Genomic DNA, 23855 nt, shown 5'->3' on the forward strand with positions numbered 1-23855 from the left:
TGGCTCAGGTCATGATTTAAAAATTTTTTTTTCAACGTTTATTTATTATTTTTTTGGGGACAGAGAGAGACAGAGCATGAACGGGGGAGGGGCAGAGAGAGAGGGAGACACAGAATCGGAAACAGGCTCCAGGCTCTGAGCCATCAGCCCAGAGCCCGACGCGGGGCTCGAACTCACGGACCATGAGATCGTGACCTGGCTGAAGTCGGACGCTTAACCGACTGCGCCACCCAGGCGCCCCACAGGTCATGATTTTAAAGTTTGTGAGTTTGAGCCCAGCATTGGGCTCCATGCTGACAATGTGGAGCCTGCTTAGGATTCCTCTCTCCCTCTCTCTCTGCCCCTGCTCATTCATATTCTCCGCCCCCCTCAAAAATAAATAAACTTAAAAAAATGTTTTTAATGAAGAGAAAATTCTAGCTATGGACTTTACTATTATCTTTGAAAGGGGAAAAGGCTGTGACTATTCTGTTTCATCGACAAAAGAAACCTAACTTCTAGAAAACCAGAAGGTTTGAGAAGGTTTGAGACCCACTGGAACAGAAGGGGAAAGGAAAGAGAAACAAAAGCACTCAGCTGCAGGTTCCAAAAGAAAAACCCAAATAGGCGTGCCCAGATTTCCTCAAAGCCCACATATCAAAAAACCTACATTTGCAGACTTGATAAGTTACGGGTAATTATTTGCTTTATAAAGTGGGCGATTACACGGGATTCTTTTTTAAAAAAATAGTACATTCCTGGGATGCACTTAAGAGGCAATTCACTTTAGAGAAGTCTGACTACTATGCAAGCAAGGCAGTGTATCAAACAAGGCCCATAAGGGATCACGAGGCGGGCGGCCAGGAGCAGAAGAATGTATATCCAGAACAGTGTTTAACCCCTGCTTCCCCACCCAGCGCAGGATGTGGCTTCAAACAAAAGCAGAACAAAATAAAAACCAACATGATCAGGGTAAAGTATCTGTCTTGTCATTCTTTGTTTGACTCAACCACCCTCCCTTGGGGTCTGCCCTTCCTCTTCAAAGCCCTCTCTTCCTCTCTGTGATAGTTGGCCTCGAAAGTGGTTTCTTTACAGCAGTGGTTCAACTGGCGGGCAATTTTGCCCTGTGGGGAATGCTTGGCAACGTCTGGAGACATTTTTGGTTGTCACAACTGGGGAGGAAGTGCTATGGCCAATAGTGGGTAGAGGCCAGGGATGCTGCTAACCATTCCATAGGACCGTCCTCTGCAACAAAGAATCATTCTGTCCAAAATGTCAATGGTGCTGAGGCTGAGAAACTCTGGTCTACAGGAGGCAAGATCATGATGGTCCCTCTATAGAGGTGGGATGCAGGTACTAAGTAGTTCGGACTTTGCTCTCCTTTTAAGTGAGCTATTATTTAGCTGGAGGGGAAAACCTGCAGAGCTGTTGTCTTGATAGGATATGCCCTGAGTCCCCTGGATAAGGCACTGATTGTAAGAGTTAGACTCAGGGACACATTAAAATGGCTAAGCACCCACTTGAAAACATTTGGTCAAAACATGCATTCAAAGAGCAACAAGGAGAGGCTTGGCAAAGCCACATACTTGGTCTTAAAAAGCCTTCTCGAAAGTAATTTATACCAATGAGCCGTGGCAAATTCACCTATTCTCTAAGTACATCGTGACTCAACAAGCCTTTTGATCCATTATAGAACGGCAACAATTATAGTTTAATGAGTTATTTTCACTTACTTGTCAGAACCTGTTTGGATAATCTAAATAACTTCACATCCTCTTAACATTCCTTGGGAGGCAGTCTTAGGCAAAAGAGGCTCAGTTTTCTTTTCGATCCCCAATCCTGGTTAAGTGACAGATGTAGCTGCTATGGCGACCAGTCTCCTGTTGGGGTTGAAACCTACTCTTTTTCCCCCCCTTTTCCAAAATCATAACTCTGTTTCTTTCACAGTTGAGATTTTTCTTGCCTCCTTCCTTCCTTAGAACTAGCATAGCATACTTTAAAACTTTTTTCTTTTTTTTTTTTTAATTTTTTAATGTTTTATTTATTTTTGAGACAGAGAGAGACAGAACATGAACAGGGGAGGGTGAGAGAGAGAGGGAGACACAGAATCTGAAACAGGCTCCAGGCTCTGAGCTGTCAGCACAGAGCCCGATGCGGGGCTCGAACTCACGGACCGCGAGATCATGACCTGAGCCGAAATTGGACGGTTAACCGACCGAGCCACCCAGGTGCCCCTAAAACTTTTTTTTTTCCTAAAAAATAAACTTCAGAGCATGGTTTAATAAACAGGAATACTGTTTTCACCCTAAGGGCAAGAAGCTCTAGGCAGCTCGCACTTCATGTTCAAAGATGGTGGGACAGGTCACCATAGAGCTTTTTCCATCTGTAGCCACAACAAAATAGGAATAATCCCCCAAACATTTTGCTTCCTCATTTTCATTCATGGGGAACTTCTTAAAGAAAAAAAAATACCCACACATTTATAGTAACAGATACATCTACTCAATTCTCCATGCCACTAAATCCTCAAACAGGACTCCAAAACCCTTCTCATCTCAAATATAAATCCCACAGAGCTCCACAAGCCACAGACCAAACACACACACACACACACACACACACACACACACACACACACACACACACAAACTCTGGAAGCCACACTCTCCTTTCAATCATGGGGGGAGTAGCCTGAAAAAACACACACACTGTTAAAAGGTCAATATACCAGAACTCTCAAATAACCTGCCTTTCCTGCTCTTTACTCCAGCACTGTACCAATGAAAAAAAGCTCTGTAGCTCATTTCGTATCCTAAGAAAAACAAGAAGTTTAAGTAAAATGTATCTCAGGCCAATGCAAAGTGGCTTCCGTCGCCAGCATCAAGCCGAGCACATCTGCGGGCCCCTCGGGGTCTCTGGTCACCGAGGAAGCCAGGAATTCCACGTGTGTCCTGCAAAGCCAAGGACCCCTCGCGCACTGCCTGCTTTACCTGATGCCAGGGTTCCTTTTCTTCTATTTCTGCTCCTTGGCTGTGCTGAGCTGGGAACGCCTCCGGGCTTCAAACTCAGAACACGGGCGAGAGGCTTGCGAACGCCAGACCTTGGCTCCGACAGACCCGGGGCGGGGGGTCCCTGCCTGCCTGGGTCACCTAAGCAGGCTTCTCTCGGAAGCTAGGCGAAGGCAGCCCGCATCTCCCTAGGGGCACACGCCGGAAAACAGAACAGAATGGGGCCGGCGTTCTCACGCCTCCCTCCCCGCGCTGTCCTCACTAGTTACACACACACCAGTAAACCACTACGGGCCAGTCCAAGTTCCCACGGAAAGGAGGGGGGGAGCTTTTCTTAGTTTGGAGGCAGGTTGGGGGAAAGTACCATTCCTTCACAGCCGCTGAACAATTGCCTGCACCACAAATCTGACAGTAATTGTCCCCAAGGCAGAGGCTTGCGCCGAAACCAGGTTCGTGGGCTTTGGAAGTTTCTTTCTTGGGGTCGGGAGGACAGAAAGGTGTTCAGCGGAACACAGCGATCAAACAGCTGGCAACCTGCTCCCTCAAGTCACTGCTCTGGAGGCCCATATTATGAAATCCTTTATGCGGTAAAACAGCAACTTGATTTGGGTTCCCGTTAGTGATTCAGAATTTTCTCATTTTCAGGTTCACATATTTTTCAGGGAAGCGTGACCAAGAAACAACTGTGTTTATCAAGCTTCCCTGAGACATATTTTTGGTACATTTTGCATTGTGCTCTTTCTATGGCAGACAAAAAAAAACCCAAAATCAATAGATACCTTCTGTATTCCAGGCACTCTATACACACAACCTCACGGCCAACTAAAGCATTCTGCAGAAATCCTGGGTGAGCCAGTGACAGAAGGCGAAGCCACAGGCTTTTCATATACGTGAACAGAGAGAAGGAGCCAGAAACCTTCTCCTGTGAGAGCACAGCACTTTTCATGTACCCCTTCCTCGGGACGAGGGCAGAATTCTGTTACAGCTCTTGTCATTTTCAATGTGACTGAAGTGATTTAGGGAAAATTTTCCTGGAGATGATTTGCCCACAAAATCAGCTAGTAGAAAGACCCCTTGTGTATGTGTGGAATCTCTCTAAGCTGGTTTGGAGGCAATTCCCAACATTGCTCAAGGAATGTGAGGTGTTTAGCAACAAAACAGTGCTTCTAAATGAAGAGGAAGCTACTGGATTGCACACCATAATAATTAGCATGTTTTAGTGCATTTTTCTTTCAAGAAGTCAAAAGTATCCATGATTGTGCCTTCACCGCACCCTTGCAGGGCCAGTTTCTCCCAGTGGGATCTGTTGCTGCCCTCCCACATGCTGCCCCCCAGCCCCCTGCCCCCAAGTCACCCAGAGCAGGGCAGATTCCTGGGCCTGGGGCCTGGACTCCGGGAATCAGAATTTCTGGGTGAGGCCTGGGGATCCACACTTTATACCAGGTATCCAGGTGATTCTTATGCACAGAGGTTTTAGGATCCCCGCCTTAAAACCTTGGCAGTCAGGGACTATACCTTTTACTTCTGTGCCCCAGAACTTTGTCCCGTGTTTGGGACATCAGCAGGCAGTCAACTGCTTGCCTGAGGAGTGAAGGAGTCCCTCCTTACAAAGGCAAAGGGGAAACTTAATTGGGCTCTCAGTCATGACTAGAAGCACTGGAACATCAGAACTGGGATCACTAATCCCCAGATTTTATCTTTCTACTCTCTTGTATTCAGAGTATTGGTCCCTCTTTCAGATTTTATTTAACTACCTCTATATCTTCCGGGATGGGGAAAGAGAAGGTGGTTCGTCTGCAAATTTACCAAGCAAATTTCCAAACTGGTGAGTTTCCAAGTAACAGGGGCCCAAGATAATCACCATGCGGAGTCAAGAGGTCTGAGAAGTCTGCCTGGTTGGACAGCCATTGTGGAGCGATAATGAGAAGGCTTTCCTGTTGACCTGCCTCTTGTCCATACACATGGATGTGATTTGGGAAAGAAAATAAAGAATCAAGTATCAAAGGAAGGGCACAGGGATCTGTTGGAGGTGATTCCAGAATCCATCCACGTTTCCACGATGCCTGCAGTTTTGAGTTTTGCGGCAGAGCCACGGAATAGGTGGTTTATAAATCGTTTTCGCTGGAAGGCCACTCCAAAGTGCCCTTTTGGGGGAGGAGTAACTGAGCCAGTTCATTTCCGCTGGGCTGTATGGGCCCCAGCCCTCACCCTCACTCTTCCTGACTAGCTGGCAAACCTAAGCAGGTCCATCTGCTGGAACTGGCATCACATCCCTCACAAGGTGGGAAGCCGTGAGGTTCAGGAAGCAAGCACATTCACGTGGAAAGCAGAAGAGAAGGAAGCCTGTTCCCAATAGGACAGGGAGGAGGGCAGCATTGCCGCTTGGGGCCAAGCGGACCAAATGCTCCCATGTCCCCTGGAGCATTCATCTCCTGGGCTTCACGGCAAATTTCACATCCTTACTTAGAGAAAGCTATGCCCAGTATGGAAGTTGTCCTGGTGACCTTTGGGTGGCGCCATTTTTCAGTGTATGCCCCCAAGTTCAATGCTCACTGCAAGAGGCTTTGTGGACAAAAGCACTAGGACCGAATAGAGCAGAGGTAGCTTGAGACGCCACCTTTTGTCTGAGTTGTCGTGAATCTGGAAGCTAGAGAAGATGGCTTGAGACCCAAAGGACTGCCATAATGCCCACCAGAGGCACAACCCAGACTCCAGGAGAAAGGATGTGGAGAGCCACTGGGCTCTTTTGCCATCCACTATTGGCCAGGTAGGCAAATCCAAGTGATGGCAAGCACTTTCTAATAGGGATGACCTTTCAGGTGGACAGTGGGTCCAGGCGAGCCTACAAAAGCCAGTTTTCATCGTAATCAAACTCAAATAATGCTAGGCTGTAATGGAAAGTATTTTTTTTTAATTTTTTAAAATTTATAACCTGACTACGTACAAACATGAGTTGAAGTAGAAAACAGCACATTAAACCAAACGGTAAAATCAAATCATACGTTTAAACCAAAGAAATAAAGCTGCAAAAAATGACCGAAGACTTCAATAACAACAGCAAATGGGCATGAGCTCCCCACTTGCACCTGTCTGTAACTACCCATGCCTCAAAATCCAAAGCTGACTGCTTTTGTAGTAGTTGGCAAGAATTTCTTTTAAACCCAGGGCATTTACCGTGTGCTCCTCTTACTTGGCCCTCACACTACTGTGGGTCCCCACTTATCTCTTGTGTGCTGATATACATTGCCCAAGATGAAGCTCTTTTTCTGCCCCACCAAGAAAAGGTCGCAGAAATTACCTTGGAATTCATTGCATGTCACCTGTGTAGGGCGGGTGAGGCACGTTGGAATCAATCACTTAGAAGAAGGAGTATGACAATCCTTGAGGTGAAGAGCGGTAAAAGAAGTCGTGAACAGGGTGGGGGGTGGGGGCAGGTGAGCACCAGCTGAAGCTCTGGGTCTGTGAGAAAGCAGACACGTGAGCCCTTCTGAGGCCCAGGAAGGGTCCCGGAGAGTAGAAAGGACAACTCTGAGGGGTCATCACTTCTGTACCCAGAACACTGGCCACACCAGGAGACTCATCGCCTCACTGTGCTGGGCGGCAACCTATCTAGGAAAGCGGTCTCTCTGCTGTGGGATCCTAATCATTTCTCAAGTTCAATACCACCGCTGACAGTCATCCTCAGACTCTGAAGATGCTGTGATGGCCATTGTGACTTGAGTGCTAGAGGGTTGCCGGGACACTACAGGGGGTATGCTTTTAGACTTGAACACCCTATTACTTTTAGAAATGCACATTTCATCTAAGAACAAGTCCTAGGGGTGCCTGGGTGGCTCAGTCGGTTGAGCTTCTGACTTCGGCTCAGGTCATGATCTCGAGGTCTGTGAGTTCGAGCCCCACGTCGGGCTCTGTGCTGACGGCTCAGAGCCTGGAGCCTGCTTTGGATTCTGTGTCTCCCTCTCTCTCTGCCCCTCCCCCACTCATGCTCTGTCTCTGTCTCAGAAATAAATAAACGTTAAAAAAAAAGTAAAAACAAAGAACAAGTCCTAAATCTTACATTTTCTTCTGCGGCTCCTAATGTTGGGCCACCAGCATAACCTCTATACTACTTGTCCACTTCTCTGCAAGAGTTACATTCTGCCTCTTGGTTCGGCTGTCACTCCCTCCCACCCCCACCCCCATTTCACCAGCAATAAGCTAAACTCTCTGAAGTTAACGCTGCAACACAGAACATTGTTTGAACTCAAAGTACAAATTCTTTTCAAAATGTCATTTCCGGGTAAGGAAGCCCTTCTATTTGTGCTGACAGGAAATGGGGTGATTTTTTTTCGTAACTATCGAAACTTCACTGCTTGTGAACATAGTCGTCTGTCACCCTAGCAATACATTTCCTTTTGTCATTAATGTAGGAAAAGGAGGATAACTTTGGGTGAATCAGACAGATTTTCCTCAAATCATTTGTTGTGTCAGTGTGTTTATGCCCTCCTGGGTCCATTCCAAATCTGTTAACGACGGAGGGGACAACCTATTAGCGCCAGAGTTATTCTTTGCAAATGAGCAGAAACCATTCGATGAATTTAAACTTGAGATCTCTCTCCTGCACCAGGAAGATTTTATATTAACCAACTCATACTTTGTCATCAAGGGCACATTTCTGCACGATGGCGGCCTGTGGCCGTGCAAGAGAACAAGTCCCAATGCTCAGGAAGGGGAAAGACCTGGAGTACGATGTTGCGGGAAGACAGGTATTGACTGAACCCCCAATTCTTGTCCTTTACCCGCAGTTCTTCTACATAGTAAGTTAAACTGTCAAAGACTGGAAGGAAGGAGGAGAGAGAGGGAAGAGAGGGAGCTTCCCCAACTATGCCAGTGGTTTTGCCTGCTTTCTTTTTTCCAAATCCTGCACCCCGAAGAGGCAGTGATTAGTGTTCTCATTTCACAGAGAAGGAAACAGAGTAACAGGATTCCAGCTCCCTATCACCTTGGATGTCTCCGCCTAGACAGACAGATGTACATGTATATATGCATGCATGTTTACATTGGGGCATTATCCACATACTTTAAAATTCATCCTTTTAAAGTCTATAATTCAATGGTTTTGAGTCTATTCAGAGTTTTCCAACCATCACCACTATCTACTTCTAGAATGTCTTCGTCAACCCCCACAAAGACACCCTGTACCCATTAGCAGCCATTCTAGTCTCCCCGTTCCCCCAGCAACCACTAATCTACTGTTTCTGTGGGTTTGCCTATTCTAGATGTTTCATGTGGATGGGATCATATAAATGAAGTCTTCTGTGCTTGGCTCCTTTCACTTGGCATCATGTGTCCAAGGCTCATCCCTGTGGTAGCACGCTATTGGCACTTTTTACTGCTGAGTAATATTCTGTTGTGTGGCTGGATGTACCACATTTTCCTTAATTCATATATGAAATGAGGCCATTTTTATAAATGTATTGTTAAGTTTACGTTTATTGTTAAGTTTTAAATTCGGAAAGATGACTGGTGTCCCTATATTGGTCCTGCTTCCCAGGACCTTCTTGTCTATCTACTGAGCTCTGGAGAGTTCTAGGCTAGAGCTCTTTGAGGAGCTAACCTGAGACAGCTTCATCCATCTATACTATTCTCCAAGGGCCATGCCAGGTGCCCTCGGGGAGCCAATGGTTGATTAAAGAAGACAAGACACTATGAGGTATGACTGCATAGATGAGACCCTGGGACCCATGACTCCATAGATGAGACACTGGGAGCTATGACTGCCCAGAAGTACCACAGACTCCATGACAGGGGTCGCTGACTTTCAGTGACATTTTATACTGGTAAAAAAGTAAGCCAAACAAACAGCAAATGTTTATCATCCTGAAAATAGGTATAACAGGGCTGCTAGTGAAACAGACTTTCTCCATCTCACCAGGAATGATAAATTTTGGTCATTCGGCATGTTATTTTGGGAAGCAAATTACTCGTGTTCTGCAATGATTACTGCCAGGTGGTTCATGAAGCAGTTCCTGTCTTCTGAGAACCGCCAGACCTGGCTTTTCATTGTGGTCTGTTACTAATTAGCCCCCAAGTTGCTGGCACTCAGTAGCCTCATCTATAAATGAAGGTCAGTAGTAACTGCCTTGACCACTTTATAGGCCTGTTGTGAGAATTAAGTATTTATGAGATCATTTGCAAGTGTTAAAAATATTACGCAAGGGGTGCCTGGGTGGCTCAGTCGGTTAGGCGTCCGACTTCGGCTCAGGTCACGATCTCACGGTTCGTGGGTTTGAGCCCCGCGTTGGGCTCTGTGCTGACAGCTCGGAGCCTGGAGCCTGCTTCACTTTCTGTGTCTCCCTCTGTCTCTCTGCCTCTCCCCCACTCGCACTCTGTCTCTCTCTCAAAAATAAAATTAACATTAAAAAAATTTTTTTAATATTATGTAAAAGCAAGATACCGTGGTGTTTCACTGTCCCCCTGGGACATGGACCATCTCAACCAAAACCACTAAGATTCCCTGATTCTTTTCCTCTCCCTAATCCTCAAAAACATTTGGGTTCAGAGTTAAGTGGAAGAAAGTACGAATTCCTTTGAGCACAGTGGGAATGAAAAGGGTGCATTCAGTTTTCGGTGGTCGTGGGTCACTGCACCTGCTTTGCATGTATATGACATACCCGAGTAAGGAAGGGGGAGTTGGCATTTCAGCCTCTCTTTTGCAAGTTAGATCTCTGGTGGTTACAAACAGACCATCGATCATGCAAGGGCCATGGAATAACTGTGTTTCTTCTCACTAGAAACCAGGTTAGCCCAGAACAAGACTGACCCCCCCTGCTTGTGGCTAACACAGCATAACATGCTTAGAATACTTGCACCGAAAGTTAAGAAGGGGCCGAAGGCCTTCAATTTATAACATGAATTCGTTTCACAGGAATATTATAAGCATTTGTCCCTGGGCTTTATGAAAAAACAGTCAGAAAGTTAAACAAAAAAGCCACTTGTGTTTAATCCCTCCGAGAATCAAGAAAAAGGATTTGGCTGAATCATGTTGTGATTCCATTTCCTCCACTGCAGGAGTTCAGCAGGAGGGGTCTAAAGCAAGTCTAAGTCCTGTCCTTTTGTGTGTCCATCGTTCCCAAGCTAACAGAAAAGACGGGAGAGCGTCACCCAGGAGGTAGAAGTGGAAGGGCATTAAAGGGACAGAAGAGCCACTCAGGTCGCATGCGAGGGCCTCTCTCTTACAGTACAAGGGTCTCTGCAGTATGCAGGCTGCACCATCACGCTCTTGTCCCCAGAGGGCCCCAGTAGCACCGTAAAGACCACGCCACATAAAGACATGTGCCACCAGCCTTTCTGGAAAGAAAGACACCCAGGGCAGAGAACGGATTTCCCGGGTGTGTGACATGGGGAAGAAGGGAAAGGCAAAGGATAGGAGACCCGAGCAAGGAAAGCAGAGCTCCGCCCTCCTCCTGTAAGAATGCAGACAACACAACTTTGCTTTGTCCCCGAGAGAAGAGTTGCAAGAGGAAGGCTCCGGGGTGGGGTGGCTTGTGGTCTAGCAGGTGTCTGCTCGGGGAGGCACCATCTGCAGAGGGAGCCGAGCTCCCTGGGGATGCAAGCATTTGTCTTGAAAGGATCAGTGGAGTGCCGGGTAAACATGGAGCCCCTGGGGGGAGGGAATTGTGCAAGAGAGCTGAGAGAGTCAAGTTCACCCTTGGTTTGCTGACAGAACAGCCCAAGACCAAGGGGAGGGACCTGGGACAAACCCTTTCCTTTACCTTCCACACTTCTGTCTCCAGTCGGACATTTACTTTTCTTTCTTTCTTTTCTTTCTTTCTTTTTCTTTTTTCCCAGGGCTGCCTTCATTTTGGAACTATTTTGCTGTTTTCCTTCTTTATGAAGATGGCAGGTAAAAACGTTCCCATGCCCAGGAAAGGGATTTTGCTAGAGTCAGAGATCTCTGAGGGCCATTCGGCAAAGATGGAAGGAAATTTACACCAAAGGGAAGCCCGATGTCCACTGACATCTGTAACCTACATCCAAGGTCTCGTGTGGCTTCCCGTACCATTAGTCTGCTAAAGCACGAGCAGGGGAGAGGCGTGGTCAGGGGTGGGAAGTAAAAGGAGGCGGAAGGTTGCTCCAGAGGAGAGGTTAGAGGTACAGATGGAGCTAGCAGGCTATTGGCAGACTCGAGTATTTCACACTAATTTGATTCCGGACTTAATTAGGAGGCAGGTGGCAAACATCTTCAGAATGCGCCTGAATTTATAGGTTAATTAGCATAAGCTTTTAAAGATGGGCCATTTACAGCAAGACCTCTCAAAAGAGAGACTCTCGTTGCTGAAAACAAAATTGAAAGCCAGCCGATGATAAATAAAGCTACACTTTGAGTGCATGCTGCCTGCCGGCTTCCAGGAAAATCTCTCCAGGAGAAAGAACTGCTAACTCTTGACTCCTTAGACCGAAGACGCGAGAATTACGGAACTTGGGTCCTAAGAGCCAGAGAAACTTGGAGTCAAGCAGTCCAGGCTTGGATTTACGTACACATTTTTAATGCTTGTCTTGGAAAACTGAGGCTCAAAGAAGTTGAGAGATTGGCCTGAGGTCCCACAGCTGGGAGTTCCAGAGCCAAGAGTAGATCCCTAATTCCCTGTCACGTGGAGCCGTCTGCACTAAAACACACGAAGACTCTCTACCCAGCCTGTCAAGCCAATGCGATCGGTGGGGTTTATGGCTATTGCATTAGAAATTAGTAACATAGCTGAGCCCAGACCTTCTCGATCATTCCCCAGTGACCTCGCTCCTTCTCAAAACTTCCTCGGGTGTCTGGCGACATCTCAGGCGAAACCACCCAGACAAGAGGCTGTATAGCACCTGATACTTCGTGACAGTTCCTGGAGGACACTTGTATAAGTTCCCAGCTTTACTGGAGTGGGTTCGAAGAGTGGCCCAAAAAATCTCTGGAGCCTGTGAACGTTTGGGAAAAGGGTCTTTGCCGATATAATAATTAAGCTAAGGATCTTGAGACAAGATCATCCTGGATTATCTGGGTGAGCCCTAAATCCAATGACAAGTGTCCTTCTAACAGCAAAGCAGAGGGAGGGGCGATGCAGAGAGAAGACACAGAGGGAAGGTCGTGTGAAGATAAAGGCAGGGATCAGGGTCACAATGCCACAGGCCACCACAAGCTGGAAGGGGCAAGGAAGAGTTCCCTGCGAGAGCCTGGAGGGAGCATGGCCCTGCCGCACCTCAATTTTGGACTTCTAGCCTCTAGCACACTGTGAGAGAATAAGTTTCTGCGTTTTTAAGCCCTCGCTGTTGGAGATGTAGGAAACGAATACATTTACAATCTTTATGAATAACATCAATCAGAAAAAAACAACATTAACAAAAATAAGGATCACGGATGGACAAGCGAAACGCGGTATATCCATACAACGGAGTATCACTCAGAAAGGAAGGAAATTCTGGCACGTGCTACAACATGGATGAATCTTGAGGACATTGTGCAAAATAACATAAGCCAGTCACACACACAAAACTCCAAATACCGTATGATTCCACCTGTACGGCATGCCTAAAGTAGTCAAATTCATTGAGACAGAAAATAGGATGGTGGTGGTCAGGGCACGAGGGGGAGAGTTGAGATTTAGTGTTGCGTATAGTGTTTCAAGGTTACAAGATGCAAAGCATCATGGAGGTGAGTGTCCGTCACGGTTGCACAAAATTACGGATACATTTCATACCACTGAAATGTACACTTAAAAAGGATTAAGATGGTAAATTTCATGCTACGTGCGTTTTACCGCATTTTTAAAACTGAGGGGAAAGAATCCCAAAAGGCAAGGATCACAGCATTTACAAATTCACAGTCACCACGTTGCAACAATGGGGTCTGAGAACAAAGGCACAGGAGGAGGGCGGAGTGTTGAGACCCGTCCTGTTTTATATTGGTAACCAAGCCAAGCTGACTCAGAGGTGGTCCCATGTCAGGGTGCTACACAGGCATTACATTTTTCTAGACCACACCCATCGGCAGTCAGTACGCCCACTGGGTGGGTCTTGATTCTGCTATGAAGCCAGTGCAAATGACTCCCAGAAGTCCCAAATCCGAAGGCACCGTGTGGAAAGCCTCCGCGACTTGCACCTTCCAGAAGGCTCTCGCCGAAACCCGAGGCCAATCTGGCGAGAGGCTCCAGCAGCCACAGCCAACACCCGCTCCGGGGAGGAACTTGACTAAGCAGATGTTTCTTCAAAATGGCATGTTCCTGGATTGAGTTTATTTTACATATCCCTTCTCACAGCTGTTGAACTAAACCGGAGGTCATCGACAGCGCCCCCGCCCTGCCTTCTGCCTCAACTCTTTTTGGGGAACACAGTTGCATACGTGGACCGAGACAGTGGTTTCGCTCCGCGCCTTCCGTAAACGTGGCTCAAATCTGGGGGCTATGCTCGGGATCCTCCCACCACTTTTCCTACAGCTGAACATCCGCGAGATGGTTCTGATGTTTTATTATTACTCTTTCGAAATGCAGTTTCCCAATTGCTCCCAACTCAACAGGTTTATTTCAGTCCTGCACAGATCACACTTGGGAACCCCTATGGAAATGCCGTGGGCCTCTCCCCCTGGGCTCCGGGGAGGGACAAGGGACATGTTCAGGGGACAGGTGGGGAGCACACGCCCGCTGCACTTTGACTCTTGTGATCTGACCACCTGGACTTCATGCTGCACTTTGGATAAGCCACGACCAACTTCCCCAATAGCTTTCCTGCGACGTACTTCACGGAGGGCCAAAAACTCAGCACCGACCACACTTGGGCTGACAATGAAAACTATTGTTGGAAAGGCCACGGAAACTCCTCTTGAGCCCCCAACCACGTGGGAGAGTGGGCCCTCCTCTCAGGTCTCCCTGCCGCCAGTGCTCCCATTGCTTTGTGCCCTGAGTCCTACAGTCGTCTCCAGACTGGCCTCCCTGACTGCGGCATTTAGGACAGGTACGATGCTGTGCATTTGCCGCCTCTGACTTGTTCCAGAACACTTCATACCTCCAGTTGGGTACCAACAAGCTACTCTTATTCCCCCCTCCCCCAACCCCAGGCAACCATTAATCTGCTTTCTGTCTCTATGGATTTACCTGTTCTGGGTATTTCACGTACATGCAAGCAAACCGCGGGTAGCCTTTTGTGTCTGGCTTCCCTCACTTAGCATGACGTTTTCGAGGTTCATCCATGCTGTAGCAGGTATCATAACCCCTTCCGTTTTAAGGCTGAGTATTATTCCTTGTCTGTATATACTACGTGTTGTTGGTCCGTTCATCCGTGCGTGGACACTGGGTCGTTTCCACCTGCTGGCTGTTGTGAACAGAGCTGCTATGGGCGTGGTTTTACGTGCATCTGAGGACTCCCGCGCATTCTTTATACAGCGATGTAATCCAGTCGCTTTCAGCTCCAGCCATCAGGGCTTCAATGGCTTCCCAGCATTCTTAGGATAAGGCCCAAATTCCTGAATAGGACTCTGGAGGTCCTCTTGCTCTGACCCCTCCCCACTCCTCTAGCATCTTCTCTCACACCTGCGCTCCTGCCCATCTGGCTTTTTGTTTCACGCTCTGCTGTGCCTGTCCTCGCCTCCGGGCCTCTAGGGAGGCTGTTCCCTCTTCCTGGAACACCCTTCCCCTGGGTAAGAGGCAAGTGCGAGTTAACAGTCACTTCCTTATCACCCGAATCCAATTAGCTACCCTGGGCCCTGGTGCAGAGCCAATGCCGGCCCCTCCATGTTTCCTGGAAAGAAAGGCACCCCAGAGCTTGCTGTGGGATTAGGAAAACTAAGCTAGACCTTGCTGTGCAATCCCACGGAGGCTGCCCAGAGACACTTGGGGGCCTCTCAGATTTAGGTCTCGGAAACGCCCCGCTGGGGGGGTTTGAATGTGGTCATGTGGACTCGGTGGCCTGTGTCTGTCAAAGCTGCAGGACCAGTTGGTGGCCCTCCCAAGCTGCTAGGCGTCCTGACTTACCTCTGCCCAGGACACATTCTCCACCCTGAAATGTGTGATGGGTATGAGGCAATCTTTTCTTTCGTATCAGAGAGGGTTAACACCCCACAGGCCTGTAAGAAGCCGGGGGGGGGGGGGCAGTGACTCCCTCTGCCTCTGAACTCCGGCCCCTAATTCCACAGCACGGGCTCCGCTCAGCCCAGAGGCGGCAGCTGGTGGGGCCGCTGCGGAGAAAGCAGGAAGCAGGCTCTGTGGCACAAGGCAGTCACACCTGAACCCGCCAGGCTCTGGTTCGGCCCGAGCCGCAGGGGGTTCTGGGTCACGCAGGATGTGGTTTTCTTAAGGGTGGGGAGGTGTAGGCCTTCACTTTCCACCTGCCCTTTCTTTTCCTCACTTCGATTCTGAGCCCTTGCCCCCCGAGTCCATGCACTCTCACGTGCACACGCGCACCCCCCCCACAAGCCCACACACGCGCACCCCCCCCCCACAAGCGGCTCGAACGCGCTCTGTTTCCCATTTTCTGACTCCTAAAAACAGTCTAATATACCTCTTCCTTCTACATAGTTCCTAACAGTCCCCTTATCTCTTTTGATCAATTGTCCCTCCCTCCAATTTCCACATGAACAGTTAGCAGCAACCGCCTGTAAAGGCAATACACGTTAAATCGCGAAGAGATCAGTCAGCTCCCAGTACTTTCTTTCCTCCGCGGGTAAAGATGAAAGAAAAAACAAAACAAAACGGTGGAAGAGCCTCTTTTGCGGTTCTGCCGACCTCTGGGGAAGACGATGGTAGCTTCGAAGGCATCCCGTGTGTCACTTACCTCCAGGACTTTCCCTGTGATAAACTGGTGACAGGCTTCACATTTCACCCCAAAGAGCCCCTGGTAGTCCTTTTCACAGTAGGGCGCGCCGTCCCTGCAACACAAGGGTTTTCAGGTCCTGAGAGGGCCGAGGGGCCTGGAAGACGCCAGACCCACACTTCCCGGGGGCCCTTTTCCACAGAAGGTGGAAGGGCGTGATGCTCTCGGGCCCAGCATTCGCAGGCCGGGAGATCTGGGCAGGCGCGATCAAAGTGCACGAAGCCACACGACGTGGAGGGACGGCTGTGGTTCTCCGGGCTCCACAGAAAGAACAGCCAAATGGCCACATGATTACCACGGCTGCTTCCCTGTTGTCTCGGACCCAACGAGCAAAACACGGGCGCCATTCTCTTTCACCACCAGGCCAGATGGGCTTCAGACGTGGTGTCAGCGTGCACCCGCCCCCCACCACCTCCTGGAGCTCACAGGCCAGAGCCTGGGACGCCAAGTCCTCAGCCCTCAGGAGGCCCCAGGGGCACAGGGCCTTCTCACTCAGCCTCTCCAACCCTCCTTATTTATTTACCTCTGAGCACAGAAAAAATACTGTTTTCTATGCGTGCCCTTGAGTGCAAAAGTTCAGAAGCACCACGGTAGACATCCCAGTGGCCTACCCCCGCACAGCCTTCTGCGTTCGCTTAACAGCTGGGCATCCTTCTCTTTCTTCTTACCCTGGCTGTGTGTCAGAATCACCTGTGAAGCTTTTTCCTTCTGATACAGGCGTTTCAGCTTCACCCAGGACTACAGAATTAGATTTCTAGGCGGTGGGGCCCCCGCTACTTTTTTGTTTGTTTTTTGTTTCACTGTATTCTTACATTTTTTTTTTTTTTGAAGAGCGGATATATATTTACCTAGTTGGAGAATATTTTTTTTTTAATTTTTTTTTTCAACGTTTATTTATTTTGGGGACAGAGAGAGAGCATGAACGGGGGAGGAGCAGAGAGAGAGGGAGACACAGAATCGGAAACAGGCTCCAGGCTCTGAGCCATCAGCCCAGAGCCCGACGCGGGGCTTGAACTCACGGACCGCGAGATCGTGACCTGGCTGAAGTCGGACGCTTAACCGACTGCGCCACCTAGGCGCCCCTGGAGAATATTTTTTAAGCATAGAAAGGTTTAGTGACGAAAATAAATTTTCCCTCATTGCCTTTGGACGCCCCCCCCCCCCACTCATTCTTCCCTCCTTCAATCAAAAGGGAGCCACTGTAGGGGCGCCTGGGTGGCTCCTGTCAGTTGAGCGTCCCACTCTTGGTTTCGGCTCAGGTCGCGATCTCGTGGTTTGTGGGATCGAGCCCCGTGCCGAGCTCCACGCTGACGGTGTGGAGCCTGCTTGGGATTCCTTCTCTCCCTCTGCCCCTCCCCCGCTGTCTCTCTCAAAATAAATTTTACAACTTTAAAAAAGAAAGGTAACCGCTGTAACTAGTTTCTCCAGGCTACGTTATAAAAACAAAACAAAATAAAACTTCACTTTAGCTGTTACACCAGCACCTGACTCTAACATGAACCCGGTCCCTGGTGGGTTGAATTATGCATTGGTCCCAATGGGCTCAGTGCTTAGACCCTGTGTGTTTTTTTTTTTTAGGGCAGGGCGGGGTGGGGGGAGGTGTCAAACACATTCAAGACCTAGAGGAGGAGCAAGGTCTACTAGTTCCAAATAGGAAAAGAAAAAAGGTTAGGGAAAGTAAAATTACTGAAGAATTGATTATAACATACAGTGTAACATTATGTCAGTTTTGTTCATTAAATTAGGCAGTGACTGACGTCTCATTAAATTCACTGTAGGCAAACTATAGGGAGAGCGGAAGAATAAAATTCCTTTTATAAAAACAAAAACGTAGCACAGTGAAAGTTCATATTGATTATGGGGTGTGAATGCCTTTATGTCCAATGGGGTGGGGTGGGGTTCCCCTCCCCAGAGCAGGCCCCACTGGAAGGATCCCGCGGCCTGTGCCCCGATCTTACTTGCTGATGTACTCCCCGGTGAGAACCTTCCCACAGGACTTGCATTTAAAGCACCCCAAGTGCCACTGCTTCTCCAGGGCCAGCAGCGCCTGCCCGTTCTTGATGTCCCTTCCACAGCCAGCACAATCTGGAAAAGAGCAGAAGCCAGCAGTGACTCCCACGTTTGTTCAGCTAAGTCCACGCACGCGGGCCAGCTCTGAAGCCCGGCCCGCGCCCGGCCCACACTCAACAGATATTTACCGAGGCACCACGTCCTTCCCCTCTTTCCTGCACCAAGTCCCTGCCATCCTCACCTAGCACGGAACCTTCACGAACCTCAGTGGATCCACGGGGAGGGATGTCCTTCATCCGTTTATTTCCTTGGGGATTATTCAAATACCCTCTGAGCTCCAGCTGGCCCAGAGGATACTTAATTACGTTGTCTTGGCTGTGATTTTTCAGGAAGCTCTCATAGGCCTTTATTAATTGAGGGCACATGTGAGAAGCTAAAGCTCTCAGGCAGGATGCCTCACTTCACAATATATATGTGATTCCTGGAAAGGAGCCCATGAATCTCATTCTTGTAAATGGGCCTCTCGACTTCCTTATCATCCTAAACCAGACTTTGGAAGATTTGCGATCATCAGTTTAACAGCTCTTAATGCCCTAGCTTTAAATTCTCCCTGGCAGGCTCCTGTGAAGCAGAGGAAGGAGAAAGTGTTTCTTTGTGGGAAAGGGCGTGGGCTCTGGAAGGAGCAAGGTCTGGTTCTGAACCCAGCTCAGCAACTTGCTGGCCAGCCACGTGACCGGGCCGGTTCTCCCCGTCTCTAAGCCTTGGTTTCCTCGGATGGAAGCTGGGATGCCACTAGCACGTGTCTCAAGCCTCCAATGAGGATTCGATGAAATAATGGAGTTAACACAGTGGCTGGCACAGGGGAAGTGGCCCTCTAAACGTTTCCCAGTGTTGTGATTGCCATTATTCTGATTATTAAATACTTCCTTGTTAGAGAAGTTGAGCATTTAAAAGAACCCAGGAGAATGTCAACTAATGCAACCTTTTGGAAAAGCAACATAAACGTCCACAGACATTTAAAGCCAATGTATCTGAGCAAATGAAACGGCGCATTGCTGGGAGACTGGCCAGCACGTCCCCAGCTGATCGTAGGAAACACCCATGGAACGAAGCGATGCCCAGACAAGGCCCCTCGGCACACAAAACGATGAAACACCCCCCTCTTCCGACCACACGTGTGACTGCTGCTCCTTTGCTGGTGACACTCCTGACCCTACTTTAACTCTCCCTCCTCCCAGAAAAACTTACAGAGATGCCCAGTGACCTGCCTCGGCATCTTGCCGGTACACGGCCCAGAACTGCTCCTGCGGCCCTGACTCCTCCCTGCTACCACTCAGCAAGAGCTCGCACCCTATGACAGTCCTCCGGGGATGGCTCGCCATTCCCCTGTGCTCTCCCTTGGAGCAGTTTCAGTTAACTGGGCTTCTCCTCCTCCTGGTCCTCGTCCTCCTCGTCCTCCTCTCCTCTCCTCCTTTATCTTTGTGACTACAGGCGTGTTTCTGGTGATCTTGGCCAGTGGGTATTAACACACCTTTGGATCCGGCAAGTTCACGTCTAATACTTCAGTCTACAAATACGCTTGCAAATGAGCGTGCGTGCGTGTGTGTCTGGCGTGTATGTTTTCCCTGAAGAAAATAAATGTATTCCCTGCGGCACTTTTATAACAACAAAACCGAAAATAGCCTATATGGACGTTAATGACGAACTGGTGAAATTAATTATAGTACAGTCCGTAACGGAATACTGTATCCTATTGAAAAGAATGAGGTTGATTTGTGTCTGACATGGAAACATGTCCATAACAGACGAAATTGAAAAAGGCAACCTGTGGAACAGTATGCGTAACAGAAGCTCCTTTATAAAAAATTAGCAAATTGTACGTGTTTGTACACATGCCTGTATACGAAATAAAACATTTCTTGGAAAAAAAAAAAAGAAATTCCTAAGATAGTTCCTTCTGTGGAGAAGGACTTTTTTACTTCACATCCTCTGTGTTGTTTGAATTATTATTTTTTTGTTACCCTGAGAATGTAAAAAAGAAAAAAAAAGTTAAGCAAATATTTATAAAGTTAAAAACATAATTGCTATACAAGTTCTAAATATTGCAGATTAGAATTTCTGTAAGTATAGCCCATTATTAGCTGAGTGTGTATTATATGATCACAAAGCATTATTATTATTATTTTTTAAAGCAGGAGGAGTTTATAGGTTTCCTGGAAACTCCTGGTAGTTTACTGCAAGGATAAAAATGGAAGGCCATGATATTTGTCCATAAATACAATTTTTAAAGGTTAGGAGCACAGGATGAGTTTAAGATGAATTGACAGTTTTTAATCCAAGTTGAACTGAATTTTTCATTCCTCTGATTAGATATGTCCACTAGGTGGCAGTAAAGATTTAAAGTACCAAGGAAGCTGCCGGTTGGTAGATTTTTTTTTTTTAAGTCAGAAAATAAATTTTAGAGATGGCTTTCAATTCTACAAACTGAAGACAGTTGGGCTCAGGGGGGGGTTGGTGGAGCCATATGGGGTCTCCTCTTGCGCAGCGCTGAGATCTTGGGAGATGGGAGGCCTGGAATGGTAAGAGTCCAGGCTTTGGAGTTGGCATCGACGTTAACTCGACGTTAACTTGGGAAAGTGACAGTCTCTGAACACTCCCTTCTTCATCTGTGAAATGCTGGCCCTCTTCCTAGGTTGCAATGAGGACAAAGACCCTGCACTGGGATGTGCTTTGCACAACACTTGGAACCCTCGGTTCATGTTAGCTTCTCAACGTGGCTCCACCTTTCCTTGGTAGGAGCAGAGCTGGGACTAGAAACCACGTTTCTGGGTTCTAAGTCTTGTTCTCTGTGCCCTGCAGTGTCCCATGGAAGGCAGATGTTCCGGAACTGATTTTGATAATGGTCTGTAGAAAAGCATTCACCGAATGCCGAATGCCTAGAGCCAGGCAGCTGGTAAAGCTGGGCTGGAAACAGAGGCTGGGGATGAGCCTCCTTCATCCCAAACCTTAAGTCATAAATCAAGCAAATCAGGGGCGCCTGGGTGGCGCAGTCGGTTAAGCGTCCGACTTCAGCCAGGTCACGATCTCACGGTCCGTGAGTTCGAGCCCCGCGTCGGGCTCTGGGCTGATGGCTCAGAGCCTGGAGCCTGTTTCCGATTCTGTGTCTCCCCCTCTCTCTGCCCCTCCCCCGTTCATGCTCTGTCTCTCTCTGTCCCAAAAATAAATAAACGTTGAAAAAAAAAATTAATAAATCAAGCAAATCAAAGACCACCTTCTAGAAAGTAGAATACTGGCTCATATCATCTGGTTCAAAGGATTCTGGTACATGTCACAGAGGCTACCCATTCATTCCTCTCTGGGCAAAACCATAAATTCTCCACTTAAGCCTGATGTCACACATGGCCTGATGGGCAATGTGGGAAAGATGCAGGGACAAAATGATTCGTGCTGGATTGTTCCCTTCTCCCATGCTCATCCCAACTAAGCTCTTTTATAAAGAACAAAATGTCCTACTCTGTATCTTCATGTTTTTCAGCTGTTGAGAAAATTGTTTCCACATCACTGAAGCAGCTGCCGATAAATATAGAAAGCTGGTGATTGGTGCTGGAATTATTGCCAAAGTCAGAAATAGGTGAATGTGAAGCAGCATCAAGGAATTCAAATCCTCTAGCAACTCGCCAATATCCCAGCAAAAACAACTAATGACCAAACGTGTCAATAGAAAAAAAAAAAACAAACAACTGTAAATATTCTGCCCCAAGCCTTTCATTCTTGGCCATAAGAGCCAAGAGAAGAGCAAGAATTTGGCTACTTGTGTCCATGTTAAACTAACATCCAACTACACACCTGGTTCCATATTTGTATCATTTTGTTCAAAGGCAATAAATATCCTTGAGAACAGGGGTCTTGTCTCGCTCTCTCTCTCTCTTTTATTTATTTATTTATTTTTTTGGCATAGGGTCATGGACACCTGGGCTTCAAAAGTTTTGAAGTCGGAGAAGGTGACAAATGGCTCTCAGAAAATAAACTTGCGTTCCCAAGCTGAAAAAGATGTCATCACTTGGGCAGCACTTAAGGTCCTATCAGATTGGGTACCTCTGATCTCCTTGAGAACTACTTCTGTCTTCTCAGAATTGCTCACTTGGGAAAAGTAAGGGCCCCAAAAGACGTCTTACTCTGTGAAGATGCCTCTCTGGAGATGGCGGTTGAGGACACGGAGGTCTAGGAAAGAAAACCATGTGGTAACGAAATCCCCACCCCCACCTTCCTAGGCCTGCCGGCTTCAGTCATGCCCAGAACCATTGACGAAGCTGGACATTGCCATTCACAGTAGCTACGCAGCTGGGATCAAAACTTTTAGAAGACAGAATGGGAATTTTCCTAGTGTCTTGGCATTTGGGGCCACGGTCTCAGAGCTGAAGACGATGGTGATAAATATTCCACCTCCCACGGAAGGGTGCCCGGAATCCCTACAGGACTTTCCAAAAGACAGTAGGATCCATCTGATGACTACCAACCCCTATTACCCACCTACCTCTGAAATCAGAGATTTGGAAAGGCACAGAGGAGTCAGCGGGGAGCTGTCCACACAGCAGGGGTGTGGTGGTGTTCTCTCCCCTCTGCTGTGACGGGGATTTAGAGGCCCCGGGGAGAAGGACCTAGATGTTTACTGAGTGGGAAAGCTCAGGCTCTAGTGCTGCTGTGGGTCTGAGAGAAGCTTGATGTTAGAGTTCTTAGAACAAACCGATTGGGGTGTCCCGGAGCCTGGAAGCATTCATAAACAAAAAACCTAGAGCCTGATGAATTTGGAAGATTGGGAAAGCAGGAAGCTGGTTGGAGCCCCCCCGAATGGCAGGCTAAGGAGAGGCTGGAGTGGGAACGGCATACACTTCCACCATTTGGCTCCCTGGGGATGCACTCGTGTCCTGTGGCTGGTGCCTACGCCCAAGCATCTGGAATGAACCCACAGGAGAAAACTGTCTGCAGAGGGTGTGGGACTTCATTAGTAAGAGGCTAGGAGACCACTAGGCAGCAGGACGTGAGTTCGTTGCAAGAGGTTAACCAGAAATTGCATGCTTTTGTTCAAGAACTCAAATTGCACCCCATAAAAAAAGGTCTCCAGCCGTGTTAGCGGAGACAGAAGCATGACAATACCAGATTTCTAACACCTCGTCACTTCTACCTCCAAATCCCTGCCCCTGCCTGGTCCCCAAAGAGCCACAGGATAGGAAGGAGTTATAGAAGGAGGTAAAGAAGAGGTTATGCCCACTGTAGGTCTCCGGTTTGGGTCAGATCTGAGCTGGGAAAAGGTGTGGCTCTGGGATGAATGAGAGAATCGAGTTTCCAATAGGCAAGGACTTCTAGGAGCCGAAGGTGACCAGAAAGCTATGGGATCTAAGACATGATCAAGGGTGGGAAAGGGAATTCTGGATAATAAAAGTAATGATAGGGAAAAAGAAGGCTGTTCACTGTTGTGTCCAATGTGTGCTTTGGCCTGTTCTACACACAAATTGTGCCTGTCCCAGTGGTCAAGGGCTTTGGAGGCAGAGAGACCTGGAGTGGAAGTCCAGCTCGGACACTGAGCCAAGGGACCTTGGGCAGGCTAGGTAACCACTGGCCATCAGTTTCTTCATCTGGAAAATGGGTAGGCTGGCAGCACCCGCCTTCCTGGGCCGCTGTGAAGACTGGAGAGAGTGTGGGCACATGTAAACACTCAGCGTCTGTTCTCAAAGGTGCAATAGTCTCAGCGTCTATTCTCAAAGGTGCAATAGTCTCACAAAACCTGCATTTCATCTCCCCCGTAACAAACAGGCAAGGCCCACTGTCAGCCTCTGGGGGAGGCATTTTGGTTTCTCTGGATCCATCATCATCATCATACGAACATTACTATCATTATAGTTATTGTTCAGCTCGTAACTTTTGAAAGGTCTTGTGAGTCTGTTCTCTCAGCCCCCTCTCAGGGCTCACGCTCACCTAGAAGGGCGGTGATTATCTGGATTTTACAGATCACAGAGCATTTGAGAGCCGGAGGGA

General features: G+C 48.1%; 1 protein-coding gene across 28 annotated transcripts in view; it reads right to left on the reverse strand.

The window, feature by feature from the left end:
* ABLIM1 (actin binding LIM protein 1) overlaps positions 1–23855 on the reverse strand; it is a 303758-nt gene that overhangs the window by 81626 nt on the left and 198277 nt on the right. For all 28 annotated transcript variants that reach the window (XM_023240969.2, XM_019813866.3, XM_045040719.1 and 25 more), the window contains exons 5-6: positions 17771–17897; positions 15774–15867 (exon numbers count right to left, since the gene is read on the reverse strand). In XM_023240969.2, the coding sequence (XP_023096737.1) occupies positions 15774–15867; positions 17771–17897 (221 nt within the window). The remainder of the gene's footprint in view (positions 1–15773; positions 15868–17770; positions 17898–23855) is intronic.

Source organism: Felis catus, chromosome D2 (genome assembly GCF_018350175.1).
Source record: "Felis catus isolate Fca126 chromosome D2, F.catus_Fca126_mat1.0, whole genome shotgun sequence".
NCBI lineage: Eukaryota > Metazoa > Chordata > Mammalia > Carnivora > Felidae > Felis > Felis catus.